A 15,273-nucleotide genomic window follows, 5' to 3' on the forward strand; every position below is an offset into this window, starting at 1 on the left:
CGGGGGAGATGAGACGCGAGGAGGTGGCTTGCGCATACTCCGGGGGACGAGAGAACCGCCGCGCGTGGTCGGATTCGTGGGCGTGACGCTTGGGCAGGTAAAAGACCTTCCCCTCTCACCGTTTCTCCCATACTCTCTTTCTCTTACTTTCCCTCGATCCCAATCCCTCCTCTTTCAGATGTTCAGTTCAGATGGTTCAAGTAATGGTCTTCATCAATGGGATTGAACCGATTGTGAGACCTTACTCAAGACCGTACCGAGAGTCGCGTATCGCCTTCGCTTGCCGTGATCGAGCCTACTTAGTGCCGAGAGTGGAAAAAAAGCCTCTTTAGGCTACGAAGACTTCCTCTGTCAAAACTGAGGGAGCTCCGGGCCGGCCTTCGTTTACCAAGGATTCCTCTTTCGTGGGATATGAAATAATAAATGGCGGGTTTTGATCATACAGGTATGTACGTCTTTAAGGATGAATTCATCCATTACATAACCGATGATCTATACAATTTCATCCCTCGGCGATGTGCGGGATGCGCAAAACCATATTGAATGTTATTCGAGCAGTGATAGCTTCAAAATAGTTCGTTCTTCGAAGAGGATAGTGACGGAATTTATCCCACCAGTGCTTCCTCTTGAGAACGCCAACAAACGAGATTGGCGATTCTAAACCTGCTGAAACTTTTAGCAGTCCTGAGGTCCTTTGCTTCCGGCTGATTTCAAGGAAGGTAAGTTATACTTGTCTCCAAAAATGAGATATGGCCTCTGGCTGTTTCACTAATAATAGTTTTCTCGATAATACCGCTTTGGATATTAATAAAAATCGCAATTATCAGATACTACTGTAATTAGAAGATTTTCGCATGGGGCATTTTAAATGTACGGTAAATGTACAGCAAAATGTGGGTTTTGTACGATCCTACTCGACTATTTTGTTCTACGGGTACATATGACGAGAACTTACTCTTGTCGCACTTACGATGTATATATTTCAAGGAGTAGCCTAGGAATCAGGAAATGGATGAAAGCATATTCCTGGGTTTAATCAAATTTGTTTCAACAAAATAAGTATGGGCACAGAAAAAATCCTAAACTCTTTATAACATATGACATTGGGATAACATTTGCTCGAGATATTCTATCTAATGAGTTGAATTAAGGTAAGGTCAAGTATAGAATATTATCATATTATCGATAGTGAGAAAACAATTTGCACTTTTCCACAGATTTATGTATATATATTATTTATTTATTTATATACATATGGTGATGGTAAAAAGTGGCCACAGCCGTTAACACAAGCCTGTAAATAAAAGAAGTGAATACCACATGTACATGTTTTTCAATTTTATCAATAAAAGTTTTTTATCATGCGGATAAACATTTTTAAATTGAAAAATCCTCTCAAGGGTTCGCGAATAGAGAAATTAATGGAAGACTCCGACCAGTAGAAGGAAAAAAACTAGTAAGAGACCTCTTAAGGCAAATTACTTCATTGAAAACCGTATTGTAAAGAAGAATAAGAGAATGAAGCAAGGATGAATCATTACAGATGATGGAAGTAAATGCTGACGGCATCGTTCCCCAAAGGTTAACGGAGAGCATGACAGGATGGAGAGATGCCATAAATAATCCAAGGAAGAATGATAATCTCTAATGATTTCGAATAGCAAAATGTGTTAGAGTAAATCTAATGCCTAATTTTGAGGCCACGTCCGACGAATATAGTAATAATATATTTGAAGTGGAGTCCATACAGTGCCCAAACAGGGATCAAAATAAATCGGAAGTGTCGGAATTCGAACCGGGACCATCAGTAAGGAAATAAGGGCGCCGCTTTCCACCAAATCAGTCTAATCCCCCGTTTTCGGAATGATGTGAATGGCAGGGAAAATTCCAAACCTTTTTAAAATGTAGGCGATTTAGACCAACAGGCATTTAAGGTCGGCAGATTTCGATACGAGATGGTCAGCATGGGGCCACTCTTGGAATTACCTTGAAGCTTTTGAACCAATGAAAAATAATCTTAAAATATCTGGTTTTATGGACGTAAGAAAATATATTTGCTGAATTTTTGTCCACAAGCAGCTTCTTCGATGGATTGATGCTTCAATAATTACCAACCCCCCTTAATATAAACCATAAACACAGTAATCAACCCGAAGGTATGTTTAGTAGGTGATGGTAGAGATCACCCAGTACTAAGTACGGCGTGTGAAAATTCACACATCAGGGTAGGGGGGCCAGTTCCTTTCCCTGTGCCGGTTATGGTTTCCCAGGAAGACCTGGTACCCGAAATAATCACTTTAGCTTGGGTGGAGCCGCAGGTGCCCAGAGCGCCTTGCCCGGGAATCGAACCCGGGACCCTCTGGTCAGTCCAACGCTCTACCCACTGGACTACTGCGACCCACACCCCGTAATATGCATGTCTCCAATAAATTAAATCTCTTAATGGAACACTTCGTTCACGGAATCTCAATGAAATGAATAATCATAGTTGGCTGTAGTCTACTCACATATTACGTGCTCACTTCGCACTAAAAGGCTTGATGGTGTTGGATGAGAATTCTCTCTCTCTCTCTGATAAATACAAGAGAGGATGCGTATTGACCACATGCATATACTTGGAAATGGTAGTATCGTTAAAATAAAAATTACAATTTTTTCTAATAAAAATTATTTATATAATCAAGAAACAACACAAAAAATACTCACAAGGGTCGGTAGGTAGGTAATTACGAGACATTATAAATTTATATTCGAGGAAGTATCGACATCAAATGTCATATAACTCGAGTTCTTTGTAGCCACCAAATTGAGTACAGCAATTGATGATGACGGTGCTATTACCTTGCGATATTAATTATTAATTCATTTTGCATTAATTAGAAGAATTTTCCCCAACTTTTTTTAATAGCGATTTAGAATTTGGCCTTGAACAGTGAGAGAAGAAAAATATTGTTTTTCACTGCCATCATACTACGAGTATGATGGCACAATATACTCGTATATTGTGCCGCTAGAGGGAAAATATAATTCAGAGCACAATATGAATATTAAAATCTCCCAATAAAACTTTCTACGCCACTCTGTAAATTTGAAGGCATCAAATGAGAAAGCGGGTGGGCAGCTGGCTTTAAGGGAAGTGGTATCAGCTTTGCTTCGATGTCGATATGTGCGAGTATTTGTTCCCCAAGTTAGCTCATCCATTTTAGTACAGAAGAGAAATTGAAATGGCAAACGTAACCACTTAATGTCAAAAAGACAAGTTTATGTGGGTTACCATGGGGATTTGTTTGATTCGAGGAAAATATTTGTAGAAAAATCGACGAGTTTCTTAAGGGCATCGTAAATCATATGCTAGGCAACATTGTTACGTTGAGTATTACGGATATATTCCCTGCAAACGGAGATAATTTTACTTAAGCCAATCCAAGTGAGGTGCATTGGCTGTTTAATATTGTGCCAGCCTAACTCAAAACCAGCCCAGGTTCGAACAGCTTTATGGCGAACATGAACACAATAATAATCAACTTCCTACACTTCGAAAAAGATATTTTTCCTTTAGAAGGACAGTTTCATGATCTTAACCACTTCCTGCTGACTTCATATAATGCCAATGCACGAGTAGGTAGGTAAGTAATACCCATCCCTATTTGCAGAATAAGGGTAAAGCGCCTCAGGCATCTATCTATCTATCTGTCTACATATCTATCACCAGCGCCGAGGTCAAAATACGTATTTCGATTCGTTACGGTAAGAAAACCGTGTAATTGTCTCTCACCTTTTCTCGGGAGATGGATAAAACTTTCTCTGCCTTTGAATGGTTTTGTTTAATATTCCTTCAATAAAGTAGTTCTACTTTTTCGATGATGAGTAAGTATGTACCTTGTGAAGTGATATTGTGGCGCGGGAAAGAGAACGCGGGCGTTAGGGAAGAGTACAAAAGCGTTCGGCGTCTTTAATTTCGACAGCTGGAGGCCGCCGAGTCGGCGACCGAGTCGGGTTTTAAGGGAGGAAAAGAGATATTTTCGATATACATCATAGCATTTGTGGCTCCCAACGGAGTGGGATCCCATACATCGGAGGAGATGGCGCAGGAGGCAATCCGCATACTACCCCTCTCTGAGGAGAGGGGAAGAGAGAGAGGGTTACCAAGGGAAAGGAGGGAGGGAAATAGAGGGAAGTAACTCGCTCTCTCTCTCTCTCTCTGTGGAGAGGCGGAGCCAAGACTCTCGGGTGTGTTCTACTTTAATCCCTCCCACTATCCAAACGGCGAAAGGGTATCGAAACATTCATCCCCTTCCTCGGGATTTTAATAAGCGCTTTGGGAAGTAACGTGCTCCATCATTCGGAAAAAAATTAGCGGTGGCAAGTGGAGGGAAACTTCCAAATCCATTTTATTTTATTCTCGGGGTGCTCTCTCTCGCAGCGGGGTGGAAGACGGCCCTAGTCTCTCTCTCTCCCTCCCCCTTGACCACTGCGGGAGGAGGGTGGGGGAAACTTGCCCTCCCTACCTGTACGGCATTAGTTGCGGGAGGGAAAAGGGGAGGAAGACATCCTCCTCCCACGGCAAAGTCGGCTTTTTTTGTGTCCTTTATAGGTCCGTCTTCGTTCGTTTCTTTTCCCTTTCTTTCATCGCTATCCCCGTCGCTTGTGGTGCACCCTCGCGTTTCTTACGAGGGTAGGAGAAGATAAGCCTACAGGAGGTGGACATCTTTGGCTGCTTTTTCGGGGGGACTCTCCTTGTTCCTGGCCCGAAATCCCTGCCTGCCGCGTCGATGGCATGGCAACGGTACGGACGCGCTGGGCGATAGTCAATCGATTCCTGCCGCTCGGCGGGCCGAGACAGCCTTCTCTTCCAGCTCAAAAAAATGTCTTCTTAGTTGATAAGGGCAGACGCCAGTTCACTAACTGACTGCAGGTCCATTATTACAAAGTCTTGGATGATATTACGCCCTCATCTGCAATATCTTAATGCTTGGGCATCATTCATCGTGTTGGAAGTGAAATAACAAGTCAGACGCGAGTTAACAAAATTACAAGAAAGAGCGCTCAGGAAACATCTAATCGTCTCGGAAGAAAGGTTCACTTGCGCGGAAGGGGTGGAGCAAAATCTCGTCAACGAGTGCTTGTGACAGTGACAGACACCAATTCCCTCAATTGTAATAGGCGCTCATAACACAGTAGGAGTATTCTTCGATGGCACCCTATGTGAATGCCGGTGCAGAAAGGAAGTGAGTGAACTTATTCTCTTCAACGCGAGAAATTCGATGAACTATGGGTTTAAATTGTTATTCAAGTTATGAATGTTTTACAAAAGGTCTGTATTGTAAGTAGACTATAATGTTTCCCCAAATATATGACCAAAACAACTTTAGTATTGCAGGTATTTTAAAAAATTCTACCGTCTACTGTTTTTGTGAGTCCGTTATAGTAGTACCGATATTCTCCAACAGAGGATGTAAGTGGTAGTTTTGATATTGGTAAACGGCGCGATTCTGATCAAAGAAGGCATATGTTGCCTTTATAATTCGCTTTAAAATGATGGACCCCGCAGAGGTTGAGTTTCTTGCTGAGAAACAAATGGTGGAAATAGTTCCTAATTTTAATTTCGATAGGGTTTACTTAATATCAGGAGAAGTTGGTCCATTTAGGGCTGGGCTTCCTGTCAAGGTTCCTATATGGATGGCGGTGAACCTTCGTCAAAGACAGAAATGTCGAATACTTGTGCCAGATTGGATGGATGTCGAAAAGTTGGAACAAGTAAAGGAAGAAGAATCAGCATCACGGTATGAATTTAGCTCTCTTTTCGTGTTGTAAAAATTCTATTAAAATTCCAATACCTGGAAATTTTCTATTGGTAACCCCTTTTTGTTGTTTGATACAGGTTTTTCACAAAAATGCCCAGTGAACACTACATGGCTGAAGCTCAACTGATATTAGGCACTTGTGGTGAAGATGTGCCTCGAGCAGACGAAATAAGAACTGCACTGAAGGACCTTTGGGATATGAGAATGTCCAAGCTCCGGGCCTCTGTTGATTTGTTTATTAAAAGTGGTGGAACCAATGCTCGCCTCGATCATTTGACGTTGATGGAACTGAATAGTGTGAGACCACTGTTGCCTCATGCCCTGGATCAGCTTCAACGATTGCGTAGGGTGGGTTGATAGTGATCCTTATTAAATTATTTCTAGGGTTATTCTGCTATTATGGCAACTTGATAGCTATTGTGCTTTATTATGATCACATTTATAATATGATTGGTAATACCCTCAGGCGAAGATATTGTATCATGCACGTTAAAATGTTGATCATATTCATTAAAATATCTACCATGACTATGCATGAAGTCGTAGATCAATCGTTTGGTACTTAGTGTACTTATGATTTTTCGAGGTAACTAACATGGGAGCGTTACCGGAAGAACAATGAATTACGTTAAAATAACCCTACTATTTGCCAACATAATGCTAGATGCATTGATCTTTGAATCATATAATGGTAAATTCTTGTCAGAATGAATTGAAACCGCTGGCATTTCTATTATTTCTAGTCTTTTTTCCTATTTCGGTAGCCAAATTTGTAAAGATTGTCTCTAAGCATTTTAAGAGTTGGCGGAAACCACAATTGTTAATAATGTTAGGAATCCAAGTTAATTAGTTGAATGTTAATAAATCAGCGAAAGGTTGATATCGTATCAGCTCAAACTTTGTTCCATTCCTGAAATTCTGCGAATGTTTTTATGTTATTTTAGCTGTACTGTTAAAGAAATTTTGATCGAGCTAATGTAATACTTATTTTTATCCTAGCCTAATGAATTGTGTTTAGATGTATGCCTCTTGACGATACTTAATAATTTCAGTTTGTGTTGCCCCAATTTAGGGGTGGCTACTAATTCAGACCATTTAGAGAACGGTTAAAGTCTTCAGGAAGTAATTACTGCAGCATTTGTAGGAATCGAGTCCAGATTTCGCATAATATGTCCGTTACTTAATAACCAGAAATGTTGGGGGTATCAGAAGCCCACACTTGTTTGGCAGGGTGTCAATAGCCATAGTGGACTTCAAGATATATTTGTAGCATGTTGACTTTTAATATTTAAATATCGAATGTTAGTATTATATCACATTATTTATGGTCATTATCTGACTTTACGCTAATTCTTTTAAAACTAATGATATGGTTTATTATGGTTTTATTTATTACAGCTGACCTGTAGATATTCTTTTTGTGCCTTGACCTGTTTCTGTTTTTGTGATTATTTTCATAACGAGCTTGTAGTTAATTTATATTAACATTATCACTGGTGTGTAGACTAATTGAATGGGTGGCCCATGGCTTGCCTTGCTTCACCACTATCATTTATGAATTAATAATGAATTTAATTGCAAGTGATTTTGCTGTTCAGTGAGGATAGCATATAAATTCTATTGGTAGCATATTCCCTTCAACATATTGGGTCTCATCCCATATGATGTAGTTGTGAAAAACTCTTCTACATTCCATCACTCAGGTCAATTGGATTGTAGTTGCTTAAGTTTACCTACAAAGTCTTTAGTATCTGTGCAGTGAGTCTGTTTGTTATGTCAGTTAAAGTCATGTCAGTTAAAGTCTGTTTGTTAGCAGTTTGGGTTTCAAGAGGGATTGATGGCATTCGTTAAATTCTTGGAACAATTAGTGCTCAATCCTTTTGTGATTAAGGCTGCAAGAGTGCCCTCAAAATTGTGAAATGGGTGGATGAAGGCCTGGGTGTTGCTTTCACTAAGATGATATTTACTTCTTATATTCCATCATCCACTTTTTTAAAATGAGCATATTGTTGTTAGCTTTCCTTTATTGTGGTAGCAGAAATTTAATTTCTTTAGTTTTCATTATTATGTGAATTTCGTGATAAAATTCAGTTTTCATGATATTCTTATGTGGTCCAAATGGAAGGCTTTTCTGGTCTTGTGGGTTGATAGTATGGAAGAAAATAGGGGTAATTGGGCTTAAAATATAGAAGTTTACTCTTATGTATTTGTCTTCCCAGCTTTTGCTATGTGAACTGAGTATGACTCTGGCCTCAGAGGGAAAATAAGGCCCATTTCAAAGCAATGCGGTAATTTTCAGAAACAGTGAATTAATAATAACTATTGAATGGTAAATTATTTTAAAAAATAAATGATATTTCAAGGTTTAAGGTCACATTAATTCGTGTGTTGGCCCAAGTGCGAAGTGACATTCTTCTTTAATCTGATAGTGTTGCAGGATTCCAGTGGGCATGCAGGTGGAATTTTTTTTTCTTCAAGGTTAAAGTGAATTTCTCTTCTCTAGTGTGATGTATCATTTGAAGTATGTCCTAGTATAATGCTGTGTAGTATTCTCTTCCTTGCATCCTTGGACTTAATCTCGTATTATGAAGAATGGTAATATGATACTGTTTCTCTATTGCCTGGACTATGTTAACATTTATTACTCATCTGTGTTGTCTGTTGAGTTCTAAAGATTGGTGATGAATTGAGTGTTGTGTAATGTGACGTTAGGAATGGTCTGCTGTGTCATTAGTTGATTAGTGTTTCACCAAGAAGATTGATAACTTTAGGCCTGACCTATTTTTTCCACTGGTTGCAACCATCTCTGCTGCTTTTTAGTACCTATTGTTCCCTTGCAGCTTCCTTGCATGTTCAGGTTTTGGGAAAATGTTTCTCTCTTTGTAGCTTGCTCATAATCTTGTCTTTCGTTAAACTCTTTCCGAGGCACATTTTTACCGGTCTGGTTCTGAGTTTATACTCTATTCCATTGGAAGCACTATTGTTGTTTATGGATATTTATTCATATCTCACCTTGTTTGCCATGCTTGATTTCCTTCCCTTGTCTTCGGCACGTTTTATTGAGCATGCCTCCTTGACAGACTCCTCTGTTCTTTTGTGTAATGTTAATCTTTCAATTCAGGCATAATAAACGATAATCTCATTACATTTTTGTGTTAAATTTACATGTTCAAGTTGCACTTTGAATGATCTTTTCTCATTTTTTGTAATGGGTAGTGTGAGCAGTCATTTTTACCCTTATTAGTTTAAAATTATAAAATAAAAACATTCTTTTACCATTTGGTTGAAGATATTAATTTACCAAATAGAAAACATTTACTTGATTAATATTCATGTAAAGTTAAAGTAAATGTCTCAAATGTAAGTCAATGTGATAGTATCTCTAAATTTTGTAATTAGTGCTGTTCTTCAACTCATGAGGCTGCACTGCCAAAACTCTCTCAATTATGACAGACAATGGTGAACAGACAGCATTAATTTTTTAAATTCTGAAGTTTCTTAAAATTGAGTACATAATGTTCATGTTTTTAATTTTTCTGATTTCAAAACAATTGAAATGATGCTACCCTATCTCAGCAGTTTTGAAATTCCACCTGCAACATCCTGTATGCAAGATACTTAATTATGAATGCGAATCCTTTTGTTCGTGCCGGCTTTATCCGTTGTATCATTTGTGAATGATCGTGTAAAAATTCAGTTTGTTCAGAATTCAAATCATTATATCATTCACTGTACACAGTTACCTTCTGTGAGGATGTCAGGATTGCAAATATTGATGTACTCAAATGGTAGTTTAATCTACTTATGCATAATATTTCGAGTTTTTGTGAGTGCAAAGTGAAATCCTTTTTTTTTTGTACTTAAAATTTGTTGTTACAGCCATAACTGACTTGCCATTAAGCATGATAATTATTTATGTGACAGGTTTCTTCTCTGTAACATTTTCTGCAAACAAGATGAATGGAATGTTAATTTTAAGTTCTTTTTGCAAGTGATCCTCAAGTTGTATTGTGGTATCTGGGTTCGGATAAAGTTGTTTTCTGCTGTTGTCGCTTTCCTCTCATTGTGCTCCTCGTGTTATTTCTTTTGACACAGAACACACAGCCGAGGGCATCAGCCTCCCAGGATTTCTCGCAGTGAGGAGGGGGTTCATTTGTTTGTTTCATTTGCTGTTGGTAGCTGAAATGGGCGGAACTTTGTGGACGTGTGGTTGTGAAAAGATTTGAGCTAAATGCAGTGTTTATCATTCATTCCATGTGGATGGTACTGGCGTGCCTTTTGAAAATAATATTTAGTTCACCTGTTGCGGAAACTTTTGGCTGTTTGAGGGTTCTATTCGGCACCTTCCATAGCTATTGTGATAAATAACGAGGCCTAGATTACATTTGTATTATCAAATCACCAAGTCAGAACTGGCTTGGGTTACCTGTAACCATTGCTCATAGTCATTGAATACTTCAATGAAGTGAATATTTATATATTGTAACTCTGTTGATGGTTGAGTTCCACCTCAGCCTGTAGTACCTGCTTTGTTTCTCACATATTTGAAGATGCATGATTGTTGTAGCCATAACCATACACATAGTTAACAATAACACTTCTTAGAGAAGTATTTTTGAAAGGCATTTTTGTATATAATGATTTATTGTATTAGATGGAATCTATTACAATAATAGCATGTATTCACAGAGACATTGTTAACAGGAGAGAGTATATTCTTGTCAACTTCAGATTTATACATTGTGTCTGGTTATACACGTATATAATTAAACCATTTTTTTATAATATTTCCTGGTATCATTTCCTTTTACCATTGATTGTTATTTATGTTTCAGGATTTTTAATTGATACTGGACATTTCAAGTGCAACTAAGTATGCCATTGGAACATACCTTTTGTGTTTCACTTAACAAGCATGAACTAACATGGTTGAATAAATTCTGTAAATTAAAGACTTATTGGCAGGTAACCTCATCAAACTGTCCACAGCTAGCTTTGTTGGATGAATCAGTCTAATGCATTTATGTCACTGGAAATGCTTTTATACAGAATTACTGTGTTCTTGTCTCATCTTATAAACATGAGGCTGAACAAGTAAGTATCCCTTGGAGGATGCACTTGGCTTACTTACAGCACTGCTGTATACAGTGCTTAAAAATTCTTTCGTTCCAGCACAGCCATAACTCAACATCAATGTGCAAGTGGGGAGGTTAATGAGGTTCCTGCTTTTTGGTGGTCTAGCAATGAATATTCCACTGGGAATAACAAAAAAAGTGATCTAATCCTATATCGATCACACACACAGAACAATTGATTTCCTCTGATAATCTATGCAAATGATTAGATTTTGTTTTTTTATGTGAAATAATATATATATATCAATTAGTTTTATTTTATACATTTACACAATATGTACAATGGTATGGCGTGCCAAGGTTTTAAATAAAATATATATGGGCACTTCCTAGCATTAGGAAGGGGAGGGGGGGAAGCATTTGTTGCAGCTTGCTTCGTTTCTTCCAATTGTTTTCTTTCTCTGACTACTTCGGTGCAAAAGAGATCCACTGCACATTGCTCCAAATGGCTGTGTGTTTTTATTTTACAATTAATATCACTTTGTGGAATTTTCGAGTTTTTTTTTCTTTACACGGCTACTATCTTGCTGGGGTCAACCTTGACCCTGAGAAATAATGTGTCATCCTTGATGTAGTGTCGCCTCTTGAGTGTCTCATGAGGGATGAACCTTGGGAATCCAAAGCCAAGGGAATCGGGCTCTCTGCTAGGACGTTGGAAGTTCTTCCATGTTGGATCAGGTATGAAACTCTCAACAATGCTGCAAGCCTGGGGAAAAAAAAGAGGTGAATTTGTTATTAATCAGGAGAAGTAATTATGCTGCTGAAGAGAAATGTTGAGCACAGTAATTTGGGGGAAAGTATTTTTTTATAAATTTTTTGTAATGCTATTGTTATGTTACATTATGCGCCATGGTGTTCCTGATATGTGGAAAAACCACATTTCTGTAGTTGTATACTTGTGCCCTTATCTTGTTTGCCCTGTTTTGCTTTAGCCTGAAGTAATGGCGCATCAGACAGCATCCAAATGAAATGGATGTATATATGATATTAATCTACTGGCTTAATCATCTAGGGAATCATTGAGAATGCTGAGTGATATGTAAACAAATATACCTAAAAACTGAAAAGTTAGAGATGAAACTGTCATTATTAGCTAATATGCTTTCAAAGGTCAACCAGATTTTGATGAATGTTCACCTATGTGTAAGGGATTGCTGGGTGATACATTCTCATTGCATTAGAGAATAAGAATATTTGATTCAGGACTGATTCAGAGGATGAAATGGCAACTGTATGTACAAATAAGCACAACACACACATGTGAACAGCAAGCAGTTCATAGTCTTATTCTTAACCACAGAAAAAAATCATTGTGCTAACAAGGAAAATGTTTATAATTGGCTTAGGGCTGAGATGTTTATATTGGAATTAATCTTGAGCGTCGTGTTTAAATGGCGTGTTTCTTCACTTAAATGATCATTCATTTGGCCTTTGTTGTATTATAATTTTTAGCATGAAAACATTTCCCTTTCAATCAAAAAAGATATTTCTCATTATTGTTTGATGACTTTGACCATAATATAGCTGAGGCTAACATTATTTGCTTGTTACTGGGAAGAAAATGAGGAGATAAATTCACCGCACATGTGCACAATTTCTGATTGGAGAATTTACTTAGCTAGATTTTCCAAAATTATTTATGACATTGGAGGCAGCCATGGTAAAATATTTTTAAATATAATGTGATACTGCGAACCTATAAATGAATGTTTTTCAAGTGTGTTGATCGCTTTAGTATTATGATTTCATTAGAGAACTGCTTTCTTCATAGGCTTTCATCAATATCTGGGAAATATCATATAATTGATTTATTGTAGAGATTAAACATTAAAATAATAATTCTGTAGTTCATTTCGCTGGGATAAGAAAATGAGATCACTCAATTGTCTTTGAGGATGTTGACCAGTGAAACCATAAACACAGTAATCAACCCGAAGGTCGGTTTGGTAGGTGATGGTAGAGATCACCCAGTACTAAGCCCTATACGGCGTGTGAAAATTCACACATCAGGGCAGGTGGGCCAGTTCCTTTCCCTGTGCCAGTTATGGTTTCCCAGGAAGACCTGGTACCCAAAAAATCACTTAAGCTTGGGTGGAGCTGCAGGTGCCCGAAGTGCCTTGCCCAGGAATCGAACCTGGAACCCTCTGGTCAGCAGTCCAATGCTCTACCCACTGGACTACCACCACCCACGTTGACCAGTTACATCCTCTAGCAATTGAAAACCAGAATGGTCATATGTGAATTACATTGCCAATCCATGGGTCAAAATATCAGGCACTCAGATACACCCACAATGTTTGATTACCCTCAATCTCAGGAGAATAAACCCATATGTTGCTGTTTATGCAAACATTTAAACATGTTTCTCATGCAATTTCTATGCATTGTGAAGAAAGACACATTGATGACTTCATGACACATTTTAATCATCGTACAGAGCTGCCATTCAGCACTACAAGAATTATTTACTCTGGCTGATGGAATTAGCTGCCTGTTTGGTATAATGTTATAACAAATATATTGATGCAGGTACTTCAAAATCTACCTGCATGACAGAAACGTGCACTGCAAGTTGCCTATAGTTCGTGAAATATAGTGAAACCGTTTATGAAAGAAATGTGATTGCATTCTTAAAAAAGATTGTAAAATAGAATACAGTTAGGATTAATAAGAATAGCTTTTGTCATCCTTATTTATAAAGCTTCTAATACAAATTAGATTGAATGAAGTTTGTTAAAAAAATTTTAATGTGCATGAAGGATTCGAGCTGGGAAAATGAGGCAATAATGAACTTAGGAAGTTCAATCTCACCTTCTCAGGGACGTTGGTCTGGTCGAAAAGGGTGAAAGACACTGAGTGGGCAAAGGGCCATCTTAGAAGAGCATCATATTCTCCTGGCAGGATCTTGATGTAGACAGACATGTGAGTTCCATCACCAGCTCCATTTCCATTGAGGAAGAGGGATGCCTATGGGATGAGGAAAATTGCTACCGTTAGACTTGAGGAAATGGAATTAATTTTAAAATTATTAGACATAAAACACAAATGTAGCTTTTCACAGCAGAAAAATTGAATTAAGATGACTGCTTGTGAGATCATGCAAATACTAAATTGAGATAAATTTCTAAGCTGTCGCCATTAAGAATAAAGTCCTTATCTGGAGTATTTTTATACAATTAGAAAATATGCGTACACACTCCCCCTTTGTAGCAGTAATGAGATAGAGCTTGAGAAACCTGAAACATTGCTGTTAATATTCCTCTTGGTTCAGCTTTTTTTCCTCTTTCTTCCCAAAAGTTTTTCTTGATTGTAAATTGATTTGTTTTAAGTCTAAACATATGGCATAAGTGACACCAATTACTTCAAAAGTTGAAGTTTGGTTTTCATGGTCGAGGGCAGTGTTCACCTTCAACCCATATCCACACATTCAGCGAGTAATAGGGTAGTTTCTTTTATCCCTGTCACCCTCCCCCTCGGATTTTATGACAACAAAATAAAATTTTGATTTCAAGGAAGTCATTCTGCTCCTATTTTAGATGTTGTTGTCCAAAGGTATTTCCTAGGATGTTAACCCAGGCTCCTCCAATCAGTAGTTGAAGGCTCTACCCTTTGTGTTACCATTCTATCAGTAATACAAGCAAGGTCAAAGTCAGTATGTATAAAATGGGAACAGGGGTTGTGAAACTGAATGGGAAGTTCAACCTCTTACGAGGGAAGAAAGGTTAAATGGCTCATTTGAGGGGCAGTGATTAATCTTCTTGAAATAATTTATGGTGGTGCCCTCACCTGAAGCTTGTAACCATATTGACTAGTGTAGAATGGTGCGCTCACTAGCTCCATTCCTTCTTTGGTCTTGGCTTCGGCCATCTTGGATGCAAACTCTGTCACCCTCCAAATAAGCGTGCCTGTAATGTAAAAAGATAATATTTAAAATAATGTGAGGGAAATCATTATAATTATATATCCTATTGTACATTTTCAAGATATGTGCTAGAATTGGGTATTCGGCGATGAGCATTATGACTGTGTAAGTCCTAACACCTGATGAAAATAGCTTTGTAATATGGCATTTTACTGCCATTATGAAAGAAATGAAACAGTTAAAGTGAGCATGATAATTAAAATAAATGAAGTTCCATTAACTGAGTCAAATTTGAAAGGCAAATGATTAGCTATAAATTGAAGAATATTATTAAAAATTGAGGAAAATTATACCATTACAGTAATGGACAGCAGTGCCATTATTTGAAATGGAATCAAAAATGGATGAAAATCCATTTTCTAACTCATCCAAGCCAATAATACTGTTATTAAGTGAAGTAACAATATAAATT

At 37.9% G+C, this 15,273-nt stretch overlaps 2 protein-coding genes across 2 annotated transcripts in view; one reads left to right on the plus strand and one right to left on the minus strand.

Annotated features, from left to right (window-relative positions):
- The first annotated feature begins 5,488 nt into the window (after positions 1 to 5,488).
- Psf2 (DNA replication complex GINS protein PSF2-like protein) lies at positions 5,489 to 10,572 on the plus strand. The gene is made up of 3 exons (XM_071590370.1): positions 5,489 to 5,783; positions 5,882 to 6,152; positions 9,900 to 10,572. Exons 1-3 carry the CDS (start codon positions 5,536 to 5,538, stop codon positions 9,942 to 9,944), a joined length of 564 nt encoding a protein of 187 aa, XP_071446471.1. The 5' UTR covers positions 5,489 to 5,535; the 3' UTR covers positions 9,945 to 10,572.
- Positions 10,492 to 15,273, minus strand: part of Traf4 (TNF receptor associated factor 4) — a 93,083-nt gene continuing 88,301 nt past the window's right edge. The window contains exons 6-8 of the mRNA XM_071590368.1: positions 14,726 to 14,844; positions 13,751 to 13,906; positions 10,492 to 11,645 (exon numbers count right to left, since the gene is read on the minus strand). Of these exons, the coding sequence (XP_071446469.1) occupies positions 11,448 to 11,645; positions 13,751 to 13,906; positions 14,726 to 14,844 (473 nt within the window). The 3' untranslated portion in view covers positions 10,492 to 11,447. The remainder of the gene's footprint in view (positions 11,646 to 13,750; positions 13,907 to 14,725; positions 14,845 to 15,273) is intronic.

Source organism: Hetaerina americana, unplaced genomic scaffold, assembly GCF_022747635.1.
Source record: "Hetaerina americana unplaced genomic scaffold, ioHetAmer1.1.p SCAF_4, whole genome shotgun sequence".
In the NCBI taxonomy this organism is placed as follows: domain Eukaryota; kingdom Metazoa; phylum Arthropoda; class Insecta; order Odonata; family Calopterygidae; genus Hetaerina; species Hetaerina americana.

Bases quoted from the DNA above. Each gene is read 5' to 3' on its own strand.
- Psf2 (XM_071590370.1), top strand. From the start codon at position 5,536: ATGATGGACCCCGCAGAGGTTGAGTTTCTTGCTGAGAAACAAATGGTG. The intron at 5,784-5,881 runs GTATGAATTTAG...TGTTTGATACAG, and splicing joins GAAGAAGAATCAGCATCACG to GTTTTTCACAAAAATGCCCA. The intron at 6,153-9,899 runs GTGGGTTGATAG...CTTTTGACACAG, and splicing joins AGCTTCAACGATTGCGTAGG to AACACACAGCCGAGGGCATC.